Source organism: Onychostruthus taczanowskii, unplaced genomic scaffold (genome assembly GCF_017590055.1).
Source record: "Onychostruthus taczanowskii isolate IOZ18803 unplaced genomic scaffold, ASM1759005v1 scaffold61, whole genome shotgun sequence".
Taxonomy (NCBI): domain Eukaryota; kingdom Metazoa; phylum Chordata; class Aves; order Passeriformes; family Passeridae; genus Onychostruthus; species Onychostruthus taczanowskii.
In genome coordinates, this window is record NW_024503790.1 from 3,340,363 (window position 1) to 3,364,811 (window position 24,449).

The 24,449-nt window shown below is 55.4% G+C and overlaps 1 protein-coding gene across 7 annotated transcripts; it reads left to right on the forward strand.

The window, feature by feature from the left end:
- Positions 1-54: 54 nt before the first annotated feature.
- On the forward strand, positions 55-23,339 carry CHD5 (chromodomain helicase DNA binding protein 5). Of its 7 annotated transcripts, none has more exons than XM_041419701.1 (42): positions 55-169; positions 1,231-1,361; positions 3,838-4,017; positions 4,459-4,577; positions 5,048-5,286; positions 5,781-5,905; positions 6,984-7,107; positions 8,472-8,638; positions 8,718-8,939; positions 9,407-9,604; positions 9,689-9,900; positions 10,866-10,997; positions 11,487-11,595; positions 11,886-12,077; positions 12,163-12,363; positions 12,697-12,834; positions 13,249-13,370; positions 13,534-13,707; positions 14,371-14,512; positions 14,720-14,851; positions 15,344-15,461; positions 15,906-16,030; positions 16,382-16,613; positions 16,691-16,816; positions 16,946-17,118; positions 17,275-17,449; positions 17,861-17,953; positions 18,352-18,440; positions 18,627-18,760; positions 18,962-19,106; positions 19,291-19,450; positions 19,577-19,656; positions 19,777-19,903; positions 20,210-20,317; positions 20,612-20,743; positions 20,987-21,095; positions 21,276-21,408; positions 21,597-21,792; positions 21,932-22,092; positions 22,176-22,290; positions 22,401-22,451; positions 22,687-23,339. In XM_041419701.1, the coding sequence occupies exons 1-41, from the start codon at positions 106-108 to the stop codon at positions 22,406-22,408; spliced, it is 5,862 nt and encodes a 1,953-aa protein (XP_041275635.1). In that variant the 5' UTR covers positions 55-105; the 3' UTR covers positions 22,409-22,451; positions 22,687-23,339. The 7 variants fall into 7 exon arrangements, 6 of the variants coding, with proteins under 6 accessions (XP_041275635.1, XP_041275636.1, XP_041275638.1 ...); XM_041419702.1 differs by having other exon boundaries at positions 22,690-23,339; XM_041419704.1 differs by having other exon boundaries at positions 12,700-12,834.
- The last annotated feature ends 1,110 nt before the right edge of the window (positions 23,340-24,449 follow it).

Below are 24,449 nucleotides of genomic sequence, written 5' to 3' on the forward strand. Positions count from 1 at the left end.
GGCGTGGCTGGGCTCGCGAGGGGCGGGGCCAGGGGCGTGTCCTGCGGCGGCCGCACCCGGCTCGGCCCCGGCGCTCGGCCCGGGGCGGGCGCTGCCCCGCCCGGCATGCGGGGCCCGCCGGCCGCCCGGGAGCTGCTGGACGACGCCGACAACGAGGAGGACGTGTCGGGTAGGCGGTGGCAGCGGGCGGGGGGCACGGGCGGGGCGGTGGCATCGCTCCCCGTCGGTCCGGCCGTGCTGCGGGCGATTCCCGCTGTCCGCGCTCCCCGGACCGGAGCGGTCTGTGCCCGGTCCTCGGTGGCCCGTTCCCACTCGGACCGTGCCCGGGGGCCGGCTGGTTCCCCGGGCTGGGCTTGGTGCAGCGATGCCCACCCTGTCAGACCTAAACCAGCACAGCATGAATCAGTGAATTATGGAATCGCAGGATGGTTTGGATTGGGAGGGATCTTAAAGCATCCAATTCCACCCCTGCCATGGGCAGGGACACCTTCCACTATCCCAGGTTGCTCCAAGACCCATCCAACCTGGTCTTGATCTCTTCCAGGGATGGAGCATCCAGAGCTTCTCTGGGCAAGCCATGCCAGGGCCTCTCAGAAGTCGAGTGATCAATACATCCTGACCACCCCAAAGTGCTGTTGCTGTGTGAGCTCAGAAATCAAAAATAAAGATGCAGGCCTAAAGCTGTGTGGAGACTGGCTGGGATGCCCTGGGTTTGGAGAGATAATGATGGGAAGGGAAGGTGTGCATTAGCACCAGTGCCTCTGCCCAGGGCTGGGTCCCTGAGCTGCTGTGAGCAGCCCAGAACAACCTGGCAGCTGTGGCACCCATTTTCCTCATGAGCCCTTCCTCTCCTCCACTCACTGTGTTTTCATGAGCTCTGCCTGGGGATCAGGAAGGTGACAGCCGAGTGCTCCCCCAGTGTCTGCAGGCCCAGCAGCACACGGGATGTCCCCATGTCCATCTCGAGAGCGCAGCGTGGGCTGCCCACACCTCCCTGCTGGGTGTGAGGGGCAGGAGGATCTGGGCAGGGGACGAGCTGAGGTTGGTGCTGCTGGGCAAGACCCTCAAGGGGCACCAGTGGGGCAGCTGCCAGTGTGAGGGTCTGCTGGAGAGGCCACAGAGCTCTGTGTCTGGTGGGCTGAAGCTGCTGCTCAGCTGTGCTCCTCTGTCATGGTGAGCGTGGTGTCCTGTGCAGTCTGTCCATATGTGAGCTGTCCCTTTTGTCCCCAGAAGAAGATGATGGGGTGCTGGAAGGATTGGATGAGTTTTTTGCAGAAGACCAAGTTGTGGTACAGAAAAAGAAGAAATGCAAGAAAGTGAAAGATGGCAAGGCTGCCAAAATCAAGAGGAGGAAGAAGGAGGTAACGCTGCATTTTCTCACACTGGGCTGGGGTCCTCAGCTGTGGTGCAGAGGCAGCAGCTCGGAGTGCTGCTGGCAAGCACCTCTTGGGTCTCTGTGGGTGGAAAGAAGGGTTATTATTGGGGTTTTCCCTCACTGAGCAGGTGCTCGCCCGGCCTGGGGAGGTGACCCTCTTGCCCCTGGTGTGTCTTTTCCAGCTTGGCTGCTCAGGAGTGGCAGTGTCCCCTGTCTGGGAGCAGCTGAGGGGAGAAGGGGCCTCCATGCCTGCTGGCAGTGATGCAGGCTCCTGCCCCACAGGCACAGCTCAGCTCTGGTGGGCACACTGGTGTGTGCAGTGGTGCTGTCCAGCCCCAAGTGTTGGGGCCCTCCTGCCCATAGCACAGGGCAGCATCCAGGCACAGCAGTAAATCTGGCTGTGCTGCCCCAAAACGGCACCTGGGGCTCATGTTCCCATGGAGGGAGATGCAAACCACCCTGCTGGGACACGATCAGGGCAGGGCTTGGAGGTTTCTGGGGATGCTGCTGTTGGCTGCACTCATTCCAGCTGTTTGCAAGGGAGATGGTCCAGGGGCCTCGAGGACTTGGCACTTGGAAGGACTCTTGGGCCTTCTGTAGGAAAACAAAGGTGAGGATTTGTGTCCTCGAGGGTCAGGCCTGAGGCCACACTGGAGGTGTGCTGCTGGGTCTGGCACTGCTCCCTGAGCCTGCCTCACTGATGCTGTGCCACATGGGCTCTGCTGCTCACTGTCCCATCCCCAGACAGTGCTGGACACGAGGACAGGAGCAGACATCTTCTGTAAATGTAGGCAGGCTGCTGGGAAGAAAGGGCGAGCAGTGATGGTTCCTCAGCCCCCCACTTCCCTTGCTGGGGCTGGGGGGAAGCTGCTCACCCAGCACAACTGGGCATTCCCTCCTTGCCAAGGGAGCTCTAAACAGATGGGCTGGGTCAGGTATTGCATTGAAGTGCTTGTGCTATGGGCAGGACTGTGATGAGCTGCTGGTTTAAAGACGGGTGATTCCATCCTGCCTCTTGCTGTCGTGGCCCCAAGGAAGCTTGTTTCCATCGTGGCCATGGTGATGTTCTCTTTCTGCAGATACGACACAGGCCCTCTGCCCCCTTTACCTCTCCCATTCTTAGGCACAATTTTTTCCCTGTGCTGTTTTCTGAGAGGGGGAAAATAAAACACAACTCCAAGGTGTTTTCACCTCTGCCCCTTTGCTGTTGCTGCTGACCTGCCCGAGCCCTGCAGCTTCTGTTGAGCTTAGCTGCTGCTGAGCTGGGGGTGGGCAGGAAATAACAGGCTGAGAGCCCCCATTTTTTAAAATTAATGCCTTGTGTGGGCAGCTCTAACCAGGTTCCACCTGTGGGAGACTGTCCCCTCATCTGTCAAAGCCGGGGAGAAGCTGGTGCTGGAGCTGATGGGGCTTCCTTTTCCTGAACTTCTCCAGAGTTTTGGGGGCACATGAGCCTTACCCCTGCTCGAGGCGGGTGGGAGTGAAGTGCAGTCCTTGGTGTGACCCGGTGCCGGTGCCCGGGCATTACTGGGGCTGCCCTGCCTCGGGAATCTGCCGGCACCCGCCGCAGTGGAGCCGGAGCCGGAGCTGGAGCACGAATCCCTGCTGCAACCCCGCGGAAAAACAACCCGGGCAGAACAGCCAGGCTGTGTCTGGAAACTCAGCACAGGCAGATGAAGGTCCTTGGCAGGGAAGGCAGCGGAGAGGGAGATTCAACCTGTACTGCAGCAGTTCCCATGGAAACCAATTATCCTGTGCCCAATTCCAGCTGTTCCTAACCCCGCCGGAGGAGCGGTGCGGGCTGCTCCGAGCCGGGCTGCTCCGAGCCGGGATCAGCGCCCGGGGCCGGGGCGGTGGCTCCGGGCAGGAGGGGCAGCGGGAACCGGGATCGGGCCGGGAAGGGCTGGCGGGGCTGGCGCTGTCCCCTGTGCTGGCTGGAGCCCGTCCCTCAGCCCCGCCGAGCCCTGGTGCTTCTCAGTGCCCCGAGGTGGCATCGAGAGGGACCGGGACCAGCGAGGAGGGGACCCGTGGGAATCTCAACAAAAGCATGTGCAGGTGCTGCACCTGGGTCACGGCAACCCCCGGTGTCAGTCCAGGCTGGGTGATGAGCAGCCCTGCTGAGAAGGATTTGGGTGTGCTGGTTGGTGAGAGGCTGGACATGCCCTGGCAGCTCAGGAAGTTACCTGAGTGCTCTGCCCAGCAGGCAGCCAGTTCCTTGGGGTGGTAATTAATTCTGTTACTGTCAGTGTTGAGCAGTGGGTCGTGATCTCTCCAGAAATAAACAAAAATATCCCCTGGGCAGTCCCTGCTCTGGCTCTTCCAGCAGAGTGTAGCCATCGAAGCCTGCTCCTTTCTGACTGTGGGGAAGGAGAGTGCATCCATCCGCTGGAGATGGGTGGTTTCCTGTGGGAGGAGAGTGAAGTGGGCACAGGCTTGTTCTTCACTGTCCCTTTCTGTTTTAGGGGAGCAATGATGAAATGTCAGAAAATGAAGAGGAGATTGAGGACAAATCTGAGAGCGAAGGGAGTGACTATTCTCCCAACAAAAAGAAGAAGAAAAAACTGAAAGACAAGAAGGAGAAAAAACCAAAACGGAAGAAGAAGGATGAAGAGGAGGATGACAATGAGGATGGAAGTTTAAAGGTACAAAAGACTTCTTTACTCTGAGCTGGTGCTAGTGCCTGAAGCCAGGCTTGGACAAAGGGACTTGAGGGTGTCATCAGGAACCCTTGGGTTTGGCAAGGATGAGGCTGCAGGTGAATGATTGAGACAGCAGAAGTTCTGTTTCCTTGGTACTTGAGTGCAGGGAGAAGTTGAGTTTCTTGGAGCTGTGAAACCTGCCAAGGCCTTGTAGAGTGTTACATGGTGGGCAGCTTTTGCATGGCACTGTGTTAATTTGTTTCTAGGGACTGCGTGAATCATTAATTAGTTAAACGCTTGTGTGTGCTATTTCATAAATCCCAGAAACAAATCCCTGCATATCACTGACTAGGGAGATATGGAGCACGTGACAGAGCCAGCCTTGTGCTGCTCACCTGCAGAGCCGTGGCTGTTTGTGTTAATGATGACTCTCTAAACCTCCAGGAGCCCAAGAGCTCAGCCCAGCTCATGGAGGAATGGGGTCTCGATGACGTAGATTACGTTTTCTCAGAAGAGGATTACCACACTCTGACGAATTACAAGGCTTTCAGCCAGTTCCTCAGGTAGGGAGCTGTGGACCTGGTGGTTGAGGTTTGGGCATTGCTCAGTCAGCAGATGAAGTTTTGAAGTCAATTCTTCATCGCCAGCTCCTTGTCACTTCTTCCTCCCAACTCAGTCCTCAGAACTCCATTTATTTGGAGGATTGACTGGAAAACAGCTGAAGCATTTGTCTCTCCTGCTCTCCAAAGCCCCATATTTTGTGTATGCTTATTTAAAAAGTTTAATGAGAAAATGAATTTCTGCTTGTACCATGAGCCTTTCAGAGCACAGCAGGCATTTCATGGAAGGGAGGTCTCTGAGGAGGTTTAGGTGTGCCCCCCTTGCCTACATTTGCTTAAGGAAGCTCTGGTTTCTGCTGCCTCCCATGAAACTCCTGCAGGGAGGCACCGCTGCCACATCTTTTGGGCTGAAGCACCTGAGTGTAGGAACAGACACAACACAGTGCTAAACGTGGTTCTCCCCTGCCCTGCAGGCCTCTGATTGCCAAGAAGAACCCCAAGATCCCCATGTCCAAGATGATGACGGTGCTGGGTGCCAAGTGGCGAGAGTTCAGTGCCAACAACCCCTTCAAGGGCAGCTCGGCGGCGGCGGCGGCGGCAGCCGTGGCTGCAGCTGTGGAGACTGTCACCATCGCCCCGGCGCTCCCCGCCAGCCCCCAGCCCTCTGCCCTGCCCACCGTCGTCAGGAAGGCCAAGACCAAGGAGGGCAAGGGTGGGTGCCACGTGTGGGGGGCTGCCCTTGCCAGCAGAGCTGGCACGAGGCCGCAGAGCACGAGCTTCAGCAAAGCTGGGAGGAAAAGAGGGTGCCAGAGGGGTGTCTGCAGCTCCTGTTGGCCTTGCAGAGGTCCTGGAGAGGCATGGGGTTCATGAACCACGGCAGATCGAGCCTCTGGGCCTGCTGGATGTTTGGCAGTTTGTGGCAATTCGTCAAGCTGAGCAGTGGTGGGAAAGTAGAGGGATCTCCCTTTGTGAGAACCTGAGAACTTTGTGCCTGTCTGTGTGAGTGGAGTGTGAGGTGCTCTCTTGCTGTCCAGGCTCTGCTGCTGGGGGGTTTGTGCCTGCAAGGAAGTTTCAGAATTTGTGGACTTTCCAGGGAAGTGATTTTCTGAGGAAGAGCCCCTGGAGGGATGTGGCTTCTGCTGTGCTGTGGGGTGATTTGGGTGACAGTTGTTTGTAGAGTACCAGACAAGTTTTCAATTTCTTCAGGTCCGGGTGTACGGAAGAAAATCAAGAGCTCCAAAGACGGGAAGAAAAAGGGGAAAGGGAAAAAGATGGCAGGCTTGAAATTTCGGTTTGGAGGAATCCCCAGCAAAAGGAAAAAGGGCTCCTCTGTAAGTGTGCAGGGCTTTGGGTCTGGGAGGGAAGTACTGGGACAAGCCCTTGTTTGGGTACACCCACCCCGTGTCAGGGGTGTCACTTGTGCCCCTCTTTGGATCAGCACATCCCCTTGCACCCCTGTCCAGGCTCAGATTTGTGAGACTCGTGTCTGGCCACAGCTTTTGCTAAAATCACATGACCCTGTTTACTTTCAGCAATGCGGGTGATAATGCCATCATTTCAGATTTCATTTGCAAAGGAATTCTTCAGGGCTTGCACTGCAGCTGAACCGTGCATCCCGGAGAATTCTGGGATGCTTTAATTGCATTAGCAGGGCCTGCCCACGGCAGCTGCAGTCCCGTGGCATTGCCTGGGATGCTGGAGCTGCCCAGCCACAGCACACTGGGCTCTTCTCACTGCACCAGAATCAGGAGGTTTCAATAGCATTTTAAAGAACAATTTCCTTAGATAACACTTGACTGGGAGTGGGGCTCTTCTAGGTGTCGCTAATATTGGTCAAACCCCCTCAGCTCACTGTGTTGCAGTTCCAGCTCTAGTTTCCATAACACAACCTGTTTGCAAAGCACATCTGTGTGTTGAAGGTTGAAGGGCAGGAGCTACTCATTGCTGCAGATTTTCAATCATGTATCAGAAAAAAATTCCTCCCGTGCTCTAGAGCCACACATTCACCTTCCAGAGAGTCACAAAGAGCTCCTGCAGCTGGAGCCTGAGCACCTGGGTGGGAGTGTGCAGGCTGGGGATTTGCATGCTTGAGTCTCCCAAGTAAGAATTCAGATTTATTATTATGTTTTGACTCCATGGAATGCTGGGCCTGTTTTGACTCCTTTCCTGCTGTGGGAATGCCAGTTGGGAACGCCTGCACGCATGGACACAGGAGGGATGGCAGGGCTGAAATGGGTGTCAAAAGAGAGAGAGGGAGCAAAGTTCTGCCAAGTACTGGAAAAAGGGGCCTTTGGATGCACAGGGTGGGAGTATGGGGTTGTTCCTATCCAGGAGAACAGTCCCAGCAGTGGAAGGACAGCTGGGATGCCAGCACTTGGACTGGGTGTGCTTTGCTTTTTCCCCCTGCAGAGCGAAGAGGAGGAACGGGAGGAATCCGACTTTGACAGCGCCAGCATCAACAGCTCCTCCATGCGCTCCGAGTGCTCGGCTGGCCTGGGGAAGAGAGGGAAGAAGAGGAAAAAGAAAAAGAGGAGTAGGCCATCCTTTGTACTCTGTTCCTACTCAGTTTGGATTTCCCTGTTCAGATGTGCTCCCCTGGCCCGTGCAGCTCCGGCCTGTGTCTGGCACTGGCTCAGTGGCAGAGGTTGTGCCTGTGCCTGTGTGAGTGGAGTGTGAGGTGCTCTTGGTGGCCAGGCCCTGCTGCTGGGGGGCTCGTGCCTGCAAGGAATTTGTGGGGTTTTCAGGGAAGTGCTTTTCTGAGGAACAGCCCCTGGAGAGATGTGGCTTGTGGCAAGCTCCCAGCAGAGCAGGGCAGGCTGTGGGTGAGGCCGTGTGAAGACGAGGGATGTTTTGTCTGTGTGAGGTGTGCAGTCAGGCTGAGGCAGGTGGCAGAGCTGTGGTAGCCGTGCAGGGACAGAGAGGCATGTGAGCCATGGAAAAGGATCTGTCAGGATCTGCCAGTGGCTGTGTGACCACATTTGTGTGTGTGTCCCTTCATCCCTTCCTGGGTGTTGTGCCATGGCACCTCTGTCCTCGTGCTGCTCTGGAGAGCAGCACCCTGTGCTGAGCACATTGCTTTTCTGTCTTGTGTCCTTGTTTGGGATGAGATATTTCAGATCCGGGCACATCCTTTGGCTTCTTAGCTTTTCTGATGGATTTTTGCTTCCAAGAAATGGAAGGGCAGCTTCTGGGCTGGGGATCAGTTAGGGTGTGACACCGGCCAGCCTGGTTGGCGAGGCTGGGCTGGCTGGCTAGCCCCTTGTCTTGTGTGTGAAGGGCATTGCTTGTGGCCTTGTGAGGGCCCTGGTGCTGGAGGTAGGCAGCTCCTGCTGCGTGCTGGAGGAGCGGAAGGTTGGAGTTCCATGCCAGGAGTTTGTGGCAGAGCTGGGAATTGAGATGAGCCATTCTGGCACTTGCAAGGCCTCGTTCCTCTGCTCCTTTTCCCTTCTGTGCTGTGTTGAGAGTGCTCCTGCCTCTGTGCCAGGGAGCCCTGAGGAAGAGCAGAGTAGTCCCAGGAGAGGAGTGGTGTCTTTGGCCATGTCACCCTTGCATGGTGCGTTTGCAGCTGCAGCTGGTGCTGGTGCCTGGGAACTTTTCTCTGACCGGCCTCCCTTGCAACCTCTCCAGGTTCTGGCATTCTCCATTGAGAGCCTGAAGGAACCAAAGGATGATACAGTGTGGAGAGAGAAAGAGAGACAGAGGTGAGATGATGCTGTGTGCAAAGGTGAACTGTGGTGCTGAGGGACAGAGAGGTAGTGGGAATTAACAGGAGGGGTCTGAGGTGAAATGCTGTCCTTATTTCCGTAACTGTGTGGTAGAGGAGCAAGTGTCCCATTCCCTCCGGGAGAGCTGGCTGCTCTGCCACCCCTCTGACTGTCACCTGTCCCTTGCTTGCAGTTGAAGAGGGGGACGGGTACGAGACCGACCACCAGGACTACTGCGAGGTGTGCCAGCAGGGCGGGGAGATCATCCTGTGCGACACCTGCCCCCGCGCCTACCACCTGGTGTGCCTGGACCCCGAGCTGGAGAAGGCCCCCGAGGGCAAGTGGAGCTGCCCCCACTGCGTGAGTGGGGTCGGGGACCCTTGGGAGTGGGTGGCCTGCTGGTGGAAACCCTCAGGTTACACTGGCTGTGCTTCCCCAGGAGAAGGAGGGCATCCAGTGGGAGCCGAAGGAGGAGGAGGAGGAGGAAGAGGATGGTGGCGAGGAGGAGGAGGAGGATGACCACATGGAGTTCTGCCGGGTCTGTAAGGACGGAGGGGAGCTACTGTGCTGTGACACCTGCCCATCCTCCTACCACCTTCACTGCCTGAACCCACCACTGCCAGAGATCCCAAACGGTGAATGGCTCTGCCCACGCTGTACAGTGAGTGTTACCAGCATTCCCATTCCTTACTCTGTCCCTGCTCCCACACCTGCCTGGCCTGCCAGTGGCTGCTGCTGTCCCTCACAGCCCTGCCCTCTGCCCCAAACCCCTCCCTGAGGAGTGTTGCTGCCAGCTGTATGTGCCTGAGGGTGCGGGGTGGCTCTGAAAGGCTCTGCTGCCTCTTTGGTCTCCCTGTGGGAATTGCTGGCTGGGAGCTTCCTGGTCTGCTTTCTGATGGGATGTCAAGCCTTGTTTGATGTGTGACCTATAGAGAGGGGCCTTTTCTGCCTGGTGGCAAGACCTGTCCCCATGGGGGATGCAGTCATGGACACTTGTCAGGCACCCTGTGTCCACTCAGCACTGAGGGCCTCCTTCTGTCCCCCAGTTCCCTGCTCTAATTCCCTGTGGCCCCTGGCAGGGTCTCACCTTGAACTCTGTACTCTTGCCTGTTTGCCCTGTATCCCCAGTGCCCTCCCCTGAAGGGCAAAGTGCAGCGCATCCTGCACTGGGCCTGGAAGGAGCCGCCGGCCGCGCCGCCGCCCGCCGCCGACCCGCAGCTGGCTCTGCCCCCGCCCAAGGTGCTGGAGGGGATCCCCGAGCGTGAGTTCTTCGTCAAGTGGGCAGGCCTCTCCTACTGGCACTGCTCCTGGGTCAAGGAGCTGCAGGTGAGCCTGCGTGGCGTTGGTGCAGAGCCCCTGCCCGGCCCTCTGCGCAGAGCCGGGGCTGAGCGTGGCTCCCTCGTGCTGCAGCTGGAGCTCTACCACACCGTGATGTACCGCAACTACCAACGCAAGAACGACATGGACGAGCCGCCTGCCTTTGACTACGGCTCTGGGGACGAGGACAACCAGAGGGAGAAGAGGAAGAACAAGGACCCCCAGTATGCCAAGATGGAGGAGCGGTTCTACCGCTACGGCATCAAACCGGAGTGGATGATGATCCACCGCATCCTGAACCACAGGTGAGGAGCCCGAGGGAAATTGTGCCATCCTTCTGCAAGGCCAAAACCTTGGGCTGGTGGGATTTCAGCTTCTGGCCTGTGCTGAGGTCTCTGTTGCCTTGGAGGTTTGCTTCTGGGCTGAAGCTGAGGCTGGAGGGGGATCCATGCTACCTTATTTTCATGTCTGCTATGTTGCACGTTAAAAATAGAGTTATAGCCAATTTCCTAAAGGTGGATGCACATTGTTCCACTCTTCCCAGACATACTGTTTGGGTCCTGTTACAGCCTAACCATTCTGTAAGTTCTGATGCTGATGGGGATGGTGCTGAGGGGAAGAGCTGGAGCATGTGGCCAACTCCCTTACAGACCCTTGACATTGATATTTCTTTTCTGTAGAAGAAATTCCCTGTGAATGAGATGTGCTGTGCAGATGGGCTTTCTGCCTCGAGTGGCTGGAGACATGTCTTTGTTGAATTTCTGCATTTCAAGTGGCAGCTTGAAATATCAAGCAGTAGCAGCAGCTCTGCTGGAAGGCTGCATGGCAGGAAGAACTAAAGCTGCCTGTCTGATTTTCGTGTGAGCTTTACCTTGTCCACTAACAAGGCAGCAGGTTTCCCTGTAGGCACAGAGTCATACTTAGAAGTGTGTTTATTTTGTTTTACTGTAAGCAGAACTTCCTAGAGTGGTGAATGCTGCAGGTGAGAGGGGAAGCACTGGAATCCATCCAGGCCTGGTGAAACAGGGAAATGAGGTTGTTAGTGGAATGGGGAAGCAGCCTGTAAAGCTTAATGGTTTGACACACTCACAGCTGAATAGCATTTCTGCTGGAAGTGTTGATACTTTGTTTTTCTACCTCAGCTTGGGTGTCCTGGTCTGTAGGCAAAGGCAGAGGATGAAGCATCCAGCTCTGCAGAGGCAGATCATGGCAGGCTGCTCCCAGGGGCTGGTGGCATTCCCTGATCAGCTTTCTGTGCCCTGTGTTACAGCTTTGATAAAAAGGGAGACATCCATTACCTGATCAAGTGGAAGGACCTGCCCTATGACCAGTGCACCTGGGAGATCGATGACATAGACATCCCCTACTATGAGAACCTCAAACTCCTCTACTGGAACCACAGGTGAGAGCCCACAGCTGGGGGAGCTGGGCAGAGCCAGGGCAGCCCCTGCAGGTGTTTGGGACAAGGGGGACACAGAGGTGCCCCCCTTTTGAACACACTGACACTGCTTGCAGTGATTTCTCTTCAAAGAGCAGCACTGATGAAGGCTGGCCCTCCTGATGTGCCATTTCAGGGCTGCTGGGAAGTCCCACCTGCTCTTTTCCAGCCTGTGCTCCCCTTGCCCTGTGTCTGCACTGCCATGACATTCATGGTCTCCATGGCCATGCTGCCTATTTTGGGGGAAAACCACAGTACTCTGAGTTTGTTCTTCATTCTGGGGATTGTGTGGAGCGTTGTGAGGGGAAAATCAATGAATGCCCCTGCTAACAGGGCCAGAAGAGCTTCTGTGGGGAGAGGGGCAGTGGAGTGTGGGAGGTGTCTCTGTCCCTTGGCTTGGAGCTGAGAGAAGAGGGACCCCCTGCCATCCCTGACGTGTGCTGGCTGTCACAGGGAGCTGATGCTGGGGGAGGACACACGCCCTCTGAAGAAGCTGAACAAGAAAGGGAAAAAGCTGAAAGAGGAGAAGCTGGAAAAGCCTCCAGAAACACCTCTTGTGGATGTGAGTGAGAGTGGTGGGGACAGTATGGTGGCATGGGAACATGGAGGAAGGAGGGGCTGTCTGTCCCCTTGTCCTGTCACGTTGTCCTCCTCTGGTTCCTTTGGGGACCCTGTTTCCAGTGAATATTCTGGAGTGGCGTTGCTGTGAGGAGCCTGGGGGCTGTGCCAGGGACCTGTCTGTGTCTCCTTTGGAGCTGTTGGGTGTTACAGACCTAAATAGGGATGTGCTTGACTGCAGGGGAAGGAGGGGCAGGTGTTTTTCACTGCTCTGTGCCATGGCTCTCTTTTCAGCCTACAGTGAAGTTTGACAAGCAGCCCTGGTACATTGATGCCACGGGAGGCACGCTGCACCCTTACCAGCTGGAAGGGCTCAACTGGCTGAGATTCTCCTGGGCACAAGGGACAGATACAATCCTGGCTGATGAGATGGGGCTGGGGAAGACGGTGCAGACTATTGTGTTCTTGTATTCCCTGTACAAGGAGGTGAGTGGAGCACCCAGCAGTCCCCGAGGTGGCTGAGAGCTGCTGGGAACGGGGAGAACAGCCTGGGCTCTGTCTTCCTGAGCAGGGCCACTCCAAAGGGCCGTACCTAGTCAGTGCCCCCCTCTCCACCATCATCAACTGGGAGCGTGAGTTTGAGATGTGGGCACCTGACTTCTACGTTGTGACCTACACGGGGGACAAGGAGAGCCGGTCGGTCATCCGGGAAAATGAGTTTTCTTTTGAAGACAACGCCATCCGCAGCGGGAAGAAGGTGTTCCGGATGAAGGTGGGAGCTGAGTGTGTGCCTGCCCCTTCCCTTTAGCTGTCAGTAAGAAGGGGAGAGGAGAATTTGAGCCTGGAAAGGGTCTCTGGTCAGCTTCCCACAGAGGGAAGTTTACAAACGCATATTTGTGATGAGCTTTACAGATTTCTGCCAGAGCTTTTCTATTTCTGTGGTCTCCTGCTTGGTTCTTGTGTTGGGGTGTTCTGCTGGCACAACTCAGCTCTGCCAGGCAGTGCAGCCTTTCTCATCCTGGATCACATGCAGCAGCAGCAAAGGTGGAGGCTGTCCTGTTCACTCCTCTCTTATCCCAGCTTTTCTCTCCCTCTGCTCCTCCAGAAGGAAGCCCAGATCAAGTTCCATGTCCTGCTCACATCCTATGAGCTGATCACCATTGACCAGGCAGTGCTGGGCTCCATAGAGTGGGCCTGTCTGGTGGTGGATGAAGCACACAGGCTGAAGAACAACCAGTCCAAAGTAGGTGGCAGGCATTTGTGATTTTTTTTTTCTGTCTTTTAACATCCTGTGGCATTAAAAGCCCTTCAGCAGCAGGAGAGGCAGCAGCCTGGCTGCCTGACAGTCCTTGGATGAGATATCATGGAAGGGAATTGATCCCTCTCCTTCCTTTCCCCTTTACCTGAGGCTCAGTGCAGTCTCCAGCTCCGGGATGTTCTCTGTCCCTGGTACAGGAGAGACAAATTGTGTGACCCAGGGATACACAGGATTGCTGCCTGTGCTCAGTGGGAATGACTGGGAGCAGGACATGCTGGCACTCTGCTCTGCATACCCAGCATGGGGGTCACTGCTCAGTCTCCATGTGCACCCTGCAGAGTCCACAGTGACACATTGGTTCCTTGCAGTCCTTGTCACCCAAACTTATTTCTTTTCCAGTTCTTCAGAGTGCTGAATAGCTACAAGATCGATTACAAGCTGCTCCTCACAGGGACTCCGCTCCAGAACAACTTGGAAGAGCTCTTCCACCTGCTCAATTTCCTGACTCCAGAGAGGTTTAAGTAAGTTGCACATTCCCAGGGCATCAGGGTGGCTCCTCACGAGCATTATCTCCTCTTGTGCCTCAAGAGCTCTGCCCTGGATTTTAAGCCATAAAGCTGCAGATCCCTTTGCTTTCACATGCCCCTGTTGCTTAGTGCCATGGGGCTCTGGCTGCTTCCACAGCAACCTGGAGGGGTTCCTGGAGGAGTTTGCAGACATCTCCAAGGAGGACCAGATCAAAAAGCTCCATGACCTGCTGGGTCCCCACATGCTGCGGCGGCTCAAGGCCGATGTGTTCAAGAACATGCCGGCCAAGACGGAGCTGATCGTGCGCGTGGAGCTCAGCCAGATGCAGAAGTGAGTGATTCCAGTGCATTCCCCAGGGGTGTCTGGCTCTTCCCCCAGCATGGTGAGGTGTCAGTGGGGATTGAGGGCTCAGAGGCAGCCTGCTGGTCTGGAGCCTGCTGCAGGAAGAGTGGGAGTACTTGTGTCTCACCAAGGGGTCTGTTCCCTGTGGCTGAACTGGGCTCTGTGCAGCCCTTGGGGCATGGGAGGCTGGCAGCGTGGCTCTGCTGGCTCTGGGGGCACAGAGAAAACACTGAGGCTGAATCCCCTTCTCCCATTCCTGGCACTAGGACATGGCCTGTGCTGCTGCCCCAGCTCTGGTTCTGCTAGGCTGACCTGTTCAGCTTCAGTGGCATCTCTGGCAGCTCCGGGCACCTGCAGGAAGGACCTGTCACTTCTTCCCCTCCTGGTGGGCAGGAGGGCTTGGCTGGCACCCAGCAGAGGGTGGTGGTGGAGGTGCTGTGCCCCTCAGTCCATCCCACTGCCAGGGCTGAGATCCCCCCAGAGCAACTGGAAACACCCAGCCCTAGGTGCTGAATTGCTTTTAAAACCTTCCAAATGTCCCTTTTGCATCTCCAGTGACACTAAGGGGGGTTTAATTCAGTCTCCTCCTGTTTATGCCAGTCCCACACATGCCCCAGCTAACACAGTGTCTGTCCATCCCCCCTTCTGCAGGAAGTACTACAAATTCATACTGACAAGGAACTTTGAAGCCCTGAATTCAAAAGGTGGTGGGAACCAGGTCTCACTGCTCAACATCATGATGGACCTGAAGAAGTGCTGCAATCACCCATACCTGTTCCCTGTGGCAGCTGTGGTACGTCCCCTGCCTTTGCACCCTTGGACTTGTCTCAGAGTGTTGAGTGGCAGCTGCTTCCATGATCCTGCTTTGGTTAACACTGTGGCTTTCCATGCGAGTGTTTTCATACAAGGACGTAGTTTTTTGTTTTGGAAATGCGAGTGAAGTCCTCCACGAGGTTAATGCAGGTTGTTCATGTGGGCACTGACCATGCTGCCTTCACAGGAGGCCCCTGTGCTGCCCAATGGATCTTATGATGGGAATTCTTTGGTCAAATCTTCTGGGAAACTGATGCTGCTCCAAAAGATGCTGAAGAAGTTACGGGATGGTGGTCACAGAGTTCTGATCTTCTCGCAGGTGAGAGCAGGGAAGGATAATCATAAATGCATTTTAAAAGGATTTATTTTAAATTATGTATGGGAAATTAGTGCTGGGAACAGACAGAAATAGGTGGAATAGCTGGTGACAGCTTCTCCCCCAGGCAGCCACGCCAGTAATGGTGCAAGGGCTGTGTCCCAGCTCGCTCCTGAGGGACTGCCTGTCGTGTTTAAGAGCTCTGTTAGCTCAGGATAGAAAATGGACAACAATCACGAGGCTCCTCTTTGGGGAGGGACAGTCAGACACAATTCTTTCCTGCTGGCAGAGTTGCCTGTAGAAGATGAGATGTGAGTGTTGCTCCTCTGGCAGCTGCCTGTTGGCTGTGCTTGCTTTGCTGGCCATGCTGTGCCACCACCACCGAGGCCTCTGGGCTGTGTGCAAGGACCATGCTGGGGCAGGGCAGCTCCCCAGGGGAGGCAGGGGTGTTTGGCCATGCAAACCCTCTCATGCCAGGGTTGCCTTGCTCTGTAGATGACAAAGATGCTGGATTTGCTGGAGGATTTCCTGGAATATGAAGGCTACAAGTACGAGCGCATTGACGGGGGCATCACCGGCGGCCTGCGCCAGGAGGCCATCGACAGGTTCAATGGTACTCCCCTTCCTACCTTGCTGAGGGGGGCCCTGGGGGGGTGACAGTGTGTGGCCAGCAGTAGATCATCTGCCAGTACCCAGAGCTTGTGCCACACTCACAGGTCTGGCTTCCTGTGGCACGGTGGGGCTGCTTGTACAACGCCGTTAAGCCCTTGAGTTGGTTCCCACAAGGAACCCTGAGTGTGCCAGCAGCTGTTCAGCTGGAGGGGCTACTGCCCTTCCTTCCAAGACCTCAGCAGATGACAGAGCTTCCCCAGCTCTAGAGCTGGGTTCTGCAGTACCTGGTTTGCTGGGAGCTATGAGTTTTCACTCCTTGACACCTCTGCCTCTTGCTTGTCAGCTGCGGGAGCCATTTTGTCCCTCTGAAATGGTGCTGCTCCTCTCTGTGAGCTGTGCTTCTTTCTGTCTCACCTGTTCCCACCTCTGGGTTTGTCGTTCTCAGCTCCTGGGGCTCAGCAGTTCTGCTTCCTCCTCTCCACCCGCGCCGGTGGTCTGGGCATAAACCTTGCTACGGCCGACACTGTCATAATTTATGATTCTGACTGGAATCCCCACAATGACATCCAGGTTTCTGACTTTCCCTTTTCCTTCCTGTGTAGTAAGTACCTCTCTGGCTGTGCCCTCTCTTTGCACACCCTCACTGGGATTTCAGTATCTTCTCTTGAGAGCTGCTGACACTTTCTCCTGTGTTTGTGGGTGTTTCTGCTCGCCTGTCCCTTTCCCACACCCTCTCCTGGCCTCTCTGCAGTCTAGGAGGCACCTGACCTATCAAACTGCCTCTCCCCTGTGACATTCTCACTTCTCCCTCATACTTGTCCTCAACTGGGTGCCTCTCATGCAGCTTGGAGGGTGAGAAGCACGGCCCTCTTGCCCAGCTGGCACGGTGCCACCCTGGCCTTGTCCATGCTCTGCCCGCAGGCGTTCAGCAGAGCTCACCGCATCGGGCAGAACAAGAAGGTGATGATTTACCGCTTCGTGACCAGGGCCTCTGTGGAGGAGCGCATCACCCAGGTGGCCAAAAGGAAGATGATGCTCACCCACCTGGTGGTCCGCCCGGGGCTCGGCTCCAAGTCGGGCTCCATGACCAAACAAGAGCTGGATGACATCCTCAAGTTCGGGACAGAAGAACTCTTCAAGGATGATGTGGAGGGTGAGGTGGGGATGCTCTGTGTGGGGCAGGGCCCTCTCTGAGCTGCTGGGGCTCACAGTTCTCTCCCTGTGCCACAGGCATGGTGTCTCAGGGCCAGCGGATTGCAATGCCGGATGCTGTTACCCCTTTCTCGGACACACTGTCAACAAAAGGGGGTGCAGCAACCCCTGGCATGAAAAAAAAGCATGGTAGCACCCCACCAGGTGTGTAGCCCCTCTTTGCTGGGGGGGACTCATCCCCCTCCCTCTCTCCTCACCTGAGCTTGCCTGGCTCTGGAGCAGACTGTCCAGCACCCTGATCTGCACTGCTGTTCCCCTCGCTCTGCTCTCCAGGTGACAATAAGGACGTAGATGACAGCAGTGTGATCCACTACGATGACGCTGCCATCTCTAAGCTTTTGGACCGAAACCAGGATGCGACTGACGACACAGAGCTGCAGAACATGAATGAGTATCTCAGCTCCTTTAAAGTGGCTCAGTATGTTGTGAGAGAAGAGGACGGTGTGGTAATGTGATCAGTATCATGTCTTACAATCACCCGTTTGTAACCCCTCCGTGTTCCCTCTGTTCCCTCTGCTGTCCCTGCGAGTGCTTGGCATGGGGCAGGACCCTCCCTGCTCTCTCTCTGTGGCTGCTCGAGCTCTTTGTCTCTGGCTCTGCAGGAGGAGGTGGAACGGGAGATCATCAAGCAAGAGGAGAATGTGGACCCTGACTACTGGGAGAAGCTGCTGCGGCACCATTATGAGCAGCAGCAGGAAGATCTGGCCAGGAACCTGGGGAAAGGGAAGAGAATCCGCAAGCAGGTCAACTACAATGACACCTCTCAGGAGGACCAAGGTATGGCCACAGGTGCTCAGCTCCTGGCCAGGCTCATGGGACAGAAAGAGCTGTGACTTGGTGTCTCTCTGCAGCTGGTAGATTGCCTGGATCTGTACTTCCCAGATTCCTAAACTTTCCAGTGTAGAAATTTTCGAGTATTTTTTTCTTTTTATTTGTTGGTCTGTAAACTCTGGTGTTGCTGGAAGAATCTAGGAAAGACATGTCTGTGGGCAAAATATTTCAAATTTGGTTTTTGCTGCATAACAGTGCTAATTCTGTAAAACCTGAGAACATGATTTCCTGTTGCTGTGTCCCCCTCTCCTGCTGCCTGGCAGTGAATGCCTGCCATACCCACAAGCAGGCTCTGACCTGTCTAGCACATCCCTCCCAGGCAGGGTCTTCTAACCTGGCCTTCCTTGTGTTCTGCAGAGTGGCAGGATGAGCTCTCTGACAACCAGTCAGAGTATTCCATTGGCTCTGAGGATGAGGATGAAGACTTCGAAGAGAGGCCAGAAGGCCAGAGTGAGTTGATGTGTTTGTTGATACTCCCTGGGATTTGGAAGCATCAGGAATGTCTGGGTTGGAGGGACTGGTGTGCCCAGGGCACAGTTCAGGGGACTGTGTCCCTGCTTTCTATCAGGTGAGGAGCTTTCCAGGGCAGGGAAGGCAGACAGCTTCTTCCTTGGCCTCTGCTGGACTGTGGTATGCTCCACCACGAGGACGAGGCATGGTCCCCCCTTGCTTGGGAAGGGCAGAGGAGTGTCCTGGCCTGGGGAGTGGTGGCTGGAAGGGACCCTGCAGTCTGGGCAGATGCTGTGGTGGTTCTGCTTCCATCAGGAGGGAGGGCAGGAAGCCTGAGGCACATGAGGTGTCTTTCCTTGGTGCCTGGCCCATCCATCAGTGAGGCTGCTTGGCTCTAGGTGGCAGAAGACAATCACGGAGACAGCTGAAGACTGACAGAGACAAACCTCTCCCTCCTTTGCTGGCAAGAGTTGGGGGGAACATCGAGGTGAGCCTCATCCAGAGCATGGCCAGTGCTGTTGTGCCTGGGCTGCCTGAGGGCTGGACCCCTCTGTGCTGAACCACTGGGACATCATTCCTGGTCCAGCAATGCCTGTCACAGCTGTGAGGCTCCAGGAAGCCCCATGTTGCTGAGGCCACTCTGTGATCCCAGCGATGCCTTCGCTTCCTGCAGGTTCTGGGCTTCAACGCCCGGCAGCGCAAGGCATTCCTGAATGCCATCATGCGCTGGGGAATGCCACCCCAGGATGCCTTCAACTCCCACTGGCTGGTCCGGGATCTGCGAGGGAAGAGCGAGAAGGAGTTCAGGTACTCAGGTGCAGGCAGGCAAGGCTGAGAGCCTGAACCCCTTCACCGAGGGCTCTTTTTGGGGAGGCAGTGTCTGTTTCACTGAGACGGCGTCTCTTGTTCCCTTCCTGGGGGTGAGACTTTCCTCATCCAGGGGATCATGTGCGTGCTGGGTTGAGCAGGGAGGCCACGGGCCAGGGCTGAAATCTGCCTTCCCTGCAGGGCATACGTGTCTCTGTTCATGAGACACCTGTGTGAGCCCGGGGCCGACGGCGCTGAAACCTTTGCGGACGGCGTTCCCCGGGAAGGGCTGTCTCGCCAGCACGTGCTGACTCGCATCGGGGTCATGTCACTAGTAAGGAAGAAGGTGGGTGAGTAAAATTATGAATGGGCCTTTTTAAGAATGTTCTGGACACTTTTCCCCACGGGGTGGGCGCAGTAATCCTGCCACTTGGTAACTCTGTGGGTGAGCAGCCTGGACGTGCTGACTCCGTGGCACCAGCTGGGAGTGTCCCTGCTCTGTTTGACCTGACCATGTGTGTCTGTCCCAGGTCCAGGAGTTCGAGCATGTCAATGGGAAGTACAGCACCCCAGACCTGCTTCTTGAGGGCCCAGAGGGCAAGAGATCCAGCGAGGTTGTGTCTTCAGATCCCAACACGCCTGTCCCGGCCAGTCCAGCACACACACACACGGGACCAGGGGCTCTTGCAGGTATCCAGGGGGTTGTGGCTGGGGTCTGGCTTGGGAGGGAGGTGGGCCAAGACACCAGGAGGTTTTTGCAGGTGCTTTACCCATTGGGCCCTGCTCAACAGCTTCCGGACTTTGCTCTTCCTACAGACAAAACAGAAGCACAACTGGGGTTCCATGAGGAAAAGGACCCAGTGGAACAGAAGCCCAGAAAGGTGTCTGACAGCCAGGTGAGGTGGCTTTGTTCAGCATCTCCTCCAGGAAGTTTTCCCTGCTCTGCCTGGGAACTTGGGGTACTCCCTAGGGAAGGGAGGGCCAGGCTGATCTGGAATGGGTGCTTGGCCTTTTAGGTACCTGCAAGTGCCGAGGTGGAGAGCGAAGAGCACCTGGAAAGCTGTGACAGCAAGGAGAGGCCAAGGAAAGAGAAGCAAGAGGATTGTGAAAAGGCTGAGCCTTCTTCTGAGCCCCTGGTGAAAGGTGAGGCTATCTTATCTGTGTTGCTATGGGAAACCTGAACAAACTCCTGCAGAAAATCCTGAAAAAACAAGTTGTAAATTGCATGAAATGGTCACTTTGGGGGGTATTTGTTCCTTCAGATATCTCAAGGAAGAGGGAAAACTAAACATATTTATTTGATAAAAAGCAGAAGAATGTTCTCTTTGAAGTTCTTTGAGCATCTTGAACGTACAAACAATATAGTTACTTTACCCTAAAAGGGAAAGTCTGTCTGGATAAGTAGGTTGTTCCCTACAGAGCATTTTCCATGTCATACATTTCTTGTAGGCCTGTTCCCTCCTGCAGACGAGGGGATGCAAGAGCAAGAGAAGCCTTTGGAGAAGGCGGAGTTGAGCAGCAGCCCAGGGAAGGGGGAGGATAAAGAAGTCAAACCAGGTGAGGCATGAGGCTTTGGAGAGAGAAGAGTGGGAAGAATTCCCAGAGTGAGGCCAGTGCCTGGCACAGTGACAGAGCGTGCCCACAGGGTGGTGGCAAAGATGCCATCAGCACCAGTGGGGCTCAGGAGCCACGAGTGGGAACAAGACCCTGTTGGGGTGGACATACCTGTGTTAACAATGGGACCTGCTGGGAGGGGTTGGTGGCTTTTGCAGCAGTTACTGGTGGTGATGGGGCAGGGGTGGATCTAGTGGTGGAGCACAATTAGGCCAATTCCTTGTGTTTGCCAAGCAGAGGATGGCAAGGAGGAGGAGAAGGAACAAAGTGATGCCCAGCAAAACGGTGAGGAAGAGGAGGAGGGAAAGAAGGATGACAGAAACATGAACTTCAGATTCATGTTCAACATTGCTGATGGTGGCTTCACAGGTATGGGTGAGAGATGAGGTGTTGGCCTGTTCTGCAAAGCTGCTGCAGAGGCTCTGAACCTGTTCAAGGAATGTGACCCTTGTGATGGGCCATGGATGGGCTGGTGCTTTGCTGGCAGCAGCAGATCTGGGTCTGCACTGTGCCTTTGGTCCTGGGAGGTTCCATCACTCGCCCTGCCTCCATGCTGTGCATTGACCTGCAGTCCAGCTGCCTCACCAGGCTGTCTCCCTTCTGTTTCCACAGAGCTGCACACACTGTGGCAGAATGAGGAGAGGGCTGCCATGTCCTCTGGCAAGATCTACGACATCTGGCACCGCCGACACGACTACTGGCTGTTGGCAGGAATTGTCACGTACCCTTTGACCTGGCAGAGCAGGAGGCAGCGAGGCGAGAGAGGCCTCTCTGGGGGTGTGGGAGCTGGGCTGGCACTGCAGTGATGAGAGGGAGAGGATTTAGGGCCACGGTGTGGCTGTGGGGTGGTGGGCAGGCTGTTGGCTGGCTGGTTCTGCCCTTGACACTTGTCCCACACCAGTCATGGCTATGCCCGCTGGCAGGACATCCAGAATGACCCACGCTACGTGATCCTGAACGAGCCCTTCAAGTCAGAGATACACAAGGGGAACTACCTCGAGATGAAGAACAAGTTCCTTGCCCGACGTTTTAAGGCGAGTGGCAGGTCCAGGGCTGGTGAGTCCTTGTTGGTGGGAGGAGCAGAGCAGCACCCTGAAGCCAGGGGGGAATTTGCATCTTCTGTGAGCAAAATGGGGAGTGGACTTTGCAAGGAGCTCCGTGGTTTACTGGTTTATAGTGGGGGGGGTCTGGTCCTGAATCCTTCCTCTCCCACACCTCCCAGTTGCTGGAGCAGGCCCTGGTGATCGAGGAGCAGCTGCGGAGGGCAGCGTACCTCAACATGACCCAAGACCCCAGTCACCCGGCCATGGCACTGAATGCACGGCTGGCAGAAGTGGAGTGCCTTGCTGAGAGCCACCAGCACCTCTCCAAAGAGTCCCTGGCTGGGAACAAGCCTGCCAATGCTGTCCTGCACAAGGGTATGTGCCTGCTCTGAGGCTGGGAAGGGTTCCCCACCCTCACCTGGGGAGCCAAGCCAGGAGGTGTCCCCATCTTGTGTTCTTTCAGCTTGCTGGGTGTGACAGGCATCCCCCCAAGTACCTCCTGCTTTACTTGCAGTGCTGAACCAGCTTGAGGAGCTGCTGAGTGACATGAAGGCTGATGTGACACGCTTGCCCTCCATGCTGTCCCGCATCCCGCCTGTGGCTGCCCGGCTGCAGATGTCAGAGCGGAGCATCCTCAGCCGCCTGGCCACCCGTGGAGGGGATCCAGCTGCCCAGGTCTGTGGGGACAGGCACAGAGCCCTCACTGTGAGGGTCATGGGCTGCAGACCCATGTCTTTTCTCCCTCCTTGCCTCCCCAGGGCTCCTTTGGCTCTGCCCCGATCTTCAACAACAGCTTTGGGCCAAATTTCCGTGGTCCTGGGCCAGGTGGGATTGTCAACTACAGCCAGATGCCTCTGGGACCCTATGTGACTGGTAGGTTGGGGTTGTGCTCTTGGGCAGAGAAATTCAGAGGGTGGATTTGGGTGGTCCAGGAGTGCTGCTAAAGGACAGTAGTGAGCAAGATGTTTCCTCTGTCACCACAGATATTTAGCAGTTCCCATGATTTTCCCCTGCAGCTCCCACTCCTAGCCGAGGTAAGGCTGTGCTTCCCGCTCTCCGTGCTCTGTTTGTTGGGGAACATGAAGGGGTGGGGGGCTAAATGGAGGCTCTATTTTGGGTTCCCCAGTGCCAGTATCTGACTGTGGCCTCTGCCTCAAGCAGCCACAGTGGAGGTGGGAGCAGATCCTTCCTGCAGACCCTCCCAGGTGGGGTTGGCATGTGGGGAGGGTCCAGATTTGGCTTATGGACAGCCCTTCGCTCTTCTCACAGCAGCCCTGGGGGACAGTCCCCTGTCCCTGGCCACGAGCCGCTGTTGCCAGAGGTCGGCAGGGAAATTGTGCCAGCGTTGCCTGCGTGGAAGACAAGCTGCTGCCGGCACTGCCGCGCTGTCCCGCTCCCGCTTCAAGTGTGCTTTGCCTGCTGCGGCCCCGTGGGAGCGGCGGGGCTGGGGGTTTGTGTCCGTGTACATTTTTTGCACTTTCTTATTGAAGACTTGAAGAGTTCGTCTGGGCAAGGTGGGCTGAGGGGAGGGAGGGAGGGCTGGACTTGCGGTGTTTGTCTGGTTGTGTTGGCAGGTGTAGGGGTGAGTGGAGGCCAGTGGTGCCATGTCCCAGCCGGCTGTGCTCCCCACCTTCCCCCTAAGGGCCGTCTCTTCGTCCTGGTGGTGTTTGAGCAAGCCCACGCCTGTTGCTGCCCTGCTGGAATCCCTGGCACTGCGGTGGTGTGGTTGGGGGTCCACATGTGCCGGGCTTGGGGCAGGCAGATGGAGGGGATGTGGGTGGGACAGAGGGGACAGCTGGAACTGGGATGGGGATGCCTCGAGCGTGGTGACACCGGCAGCCGTAAGCAACGCCCCTGCATCCGCTTCGTGCTCTGTGTGTCCCGGTTTCTGTTCTGTGTTTTAATAAATCCTTTGGGAAGGACGCAGTGGAGTCTGGCTGGGGAAGGGATGGTGGGCAGCCTCGGGGGGGGCCTGGCCATGGTGGCACCCCTGTTGTTCTGCACGTGTCCACACACACACACATACACATGTGCACACAGAGACACAGGGACATGCACACATGGACACAGACAGACGTGAGAATGTCGTGTATCTACACTTACTGTTATCTCTGCACAGCGCACATATATGTACACATGTCTACATCACCCCCACACATGTACCTTTTCATATACAGCATGTGTAGATCTGTGTACATGTGTAGATCTACACAGAACTGTAAGTTTTAGATCTGTATGTGTGCATATATATCTTTATGTGAGCATACACAGCTATAAATACTGATTTATTTAGGTACTGCTATGTGGGTGTGTACCTGTACATACACACCTGTATATTATACAGGTCTGTGTAATGTACTTGTGGTTTTAATACATGTCTGTGTATACACATACTTCTGAGTGTGTATGTAGACAAGAGGTATGGGTAGATAATGGATATATGCACATAGGATAGATCTGTACATGGTATGGACATATAGATCTATATTTACAGAGGTGTATTTACACATACATTTATGTGTATGTAAGAATACACATAAATGTGTGGTTTTAATTTGAATATATGTGCATGCATGCACATACATGTGTAGATGCATCTATATATCTACACATCTCTATATCTCCATATCTCTGTGTGGCTATATAGGTGTATGGATCTTTGTGCGTGTGTTCACAGACACACATGTATCTGTAATTTTCATATATTTTTACATAAGTGTAGATACAGGTAAAGGTGTATACCTGTCCTAGGCAGAGATAGTATATGTGAGTGTATAGTCACAGACAAGTATGTGTTTGTTATTTCACACATATATATGAATGTGTATGTTTCTGTTTGCACACAAACATCGATGTAGCTCTGTAGACAGAGGTACATGTATAGGTAAAGCTGTAGAGGTTTAGCTGCTGGTAAATCCAAGTACCTAAAGGGTGTGGATGTGGGAGGTGTGCACACTGACTCTCAGCCATATACAGGGGGGAGCTCTGGTGTCATGAGTGGGTCAGAGGAGACCCCCCCCACCCCATGTTTG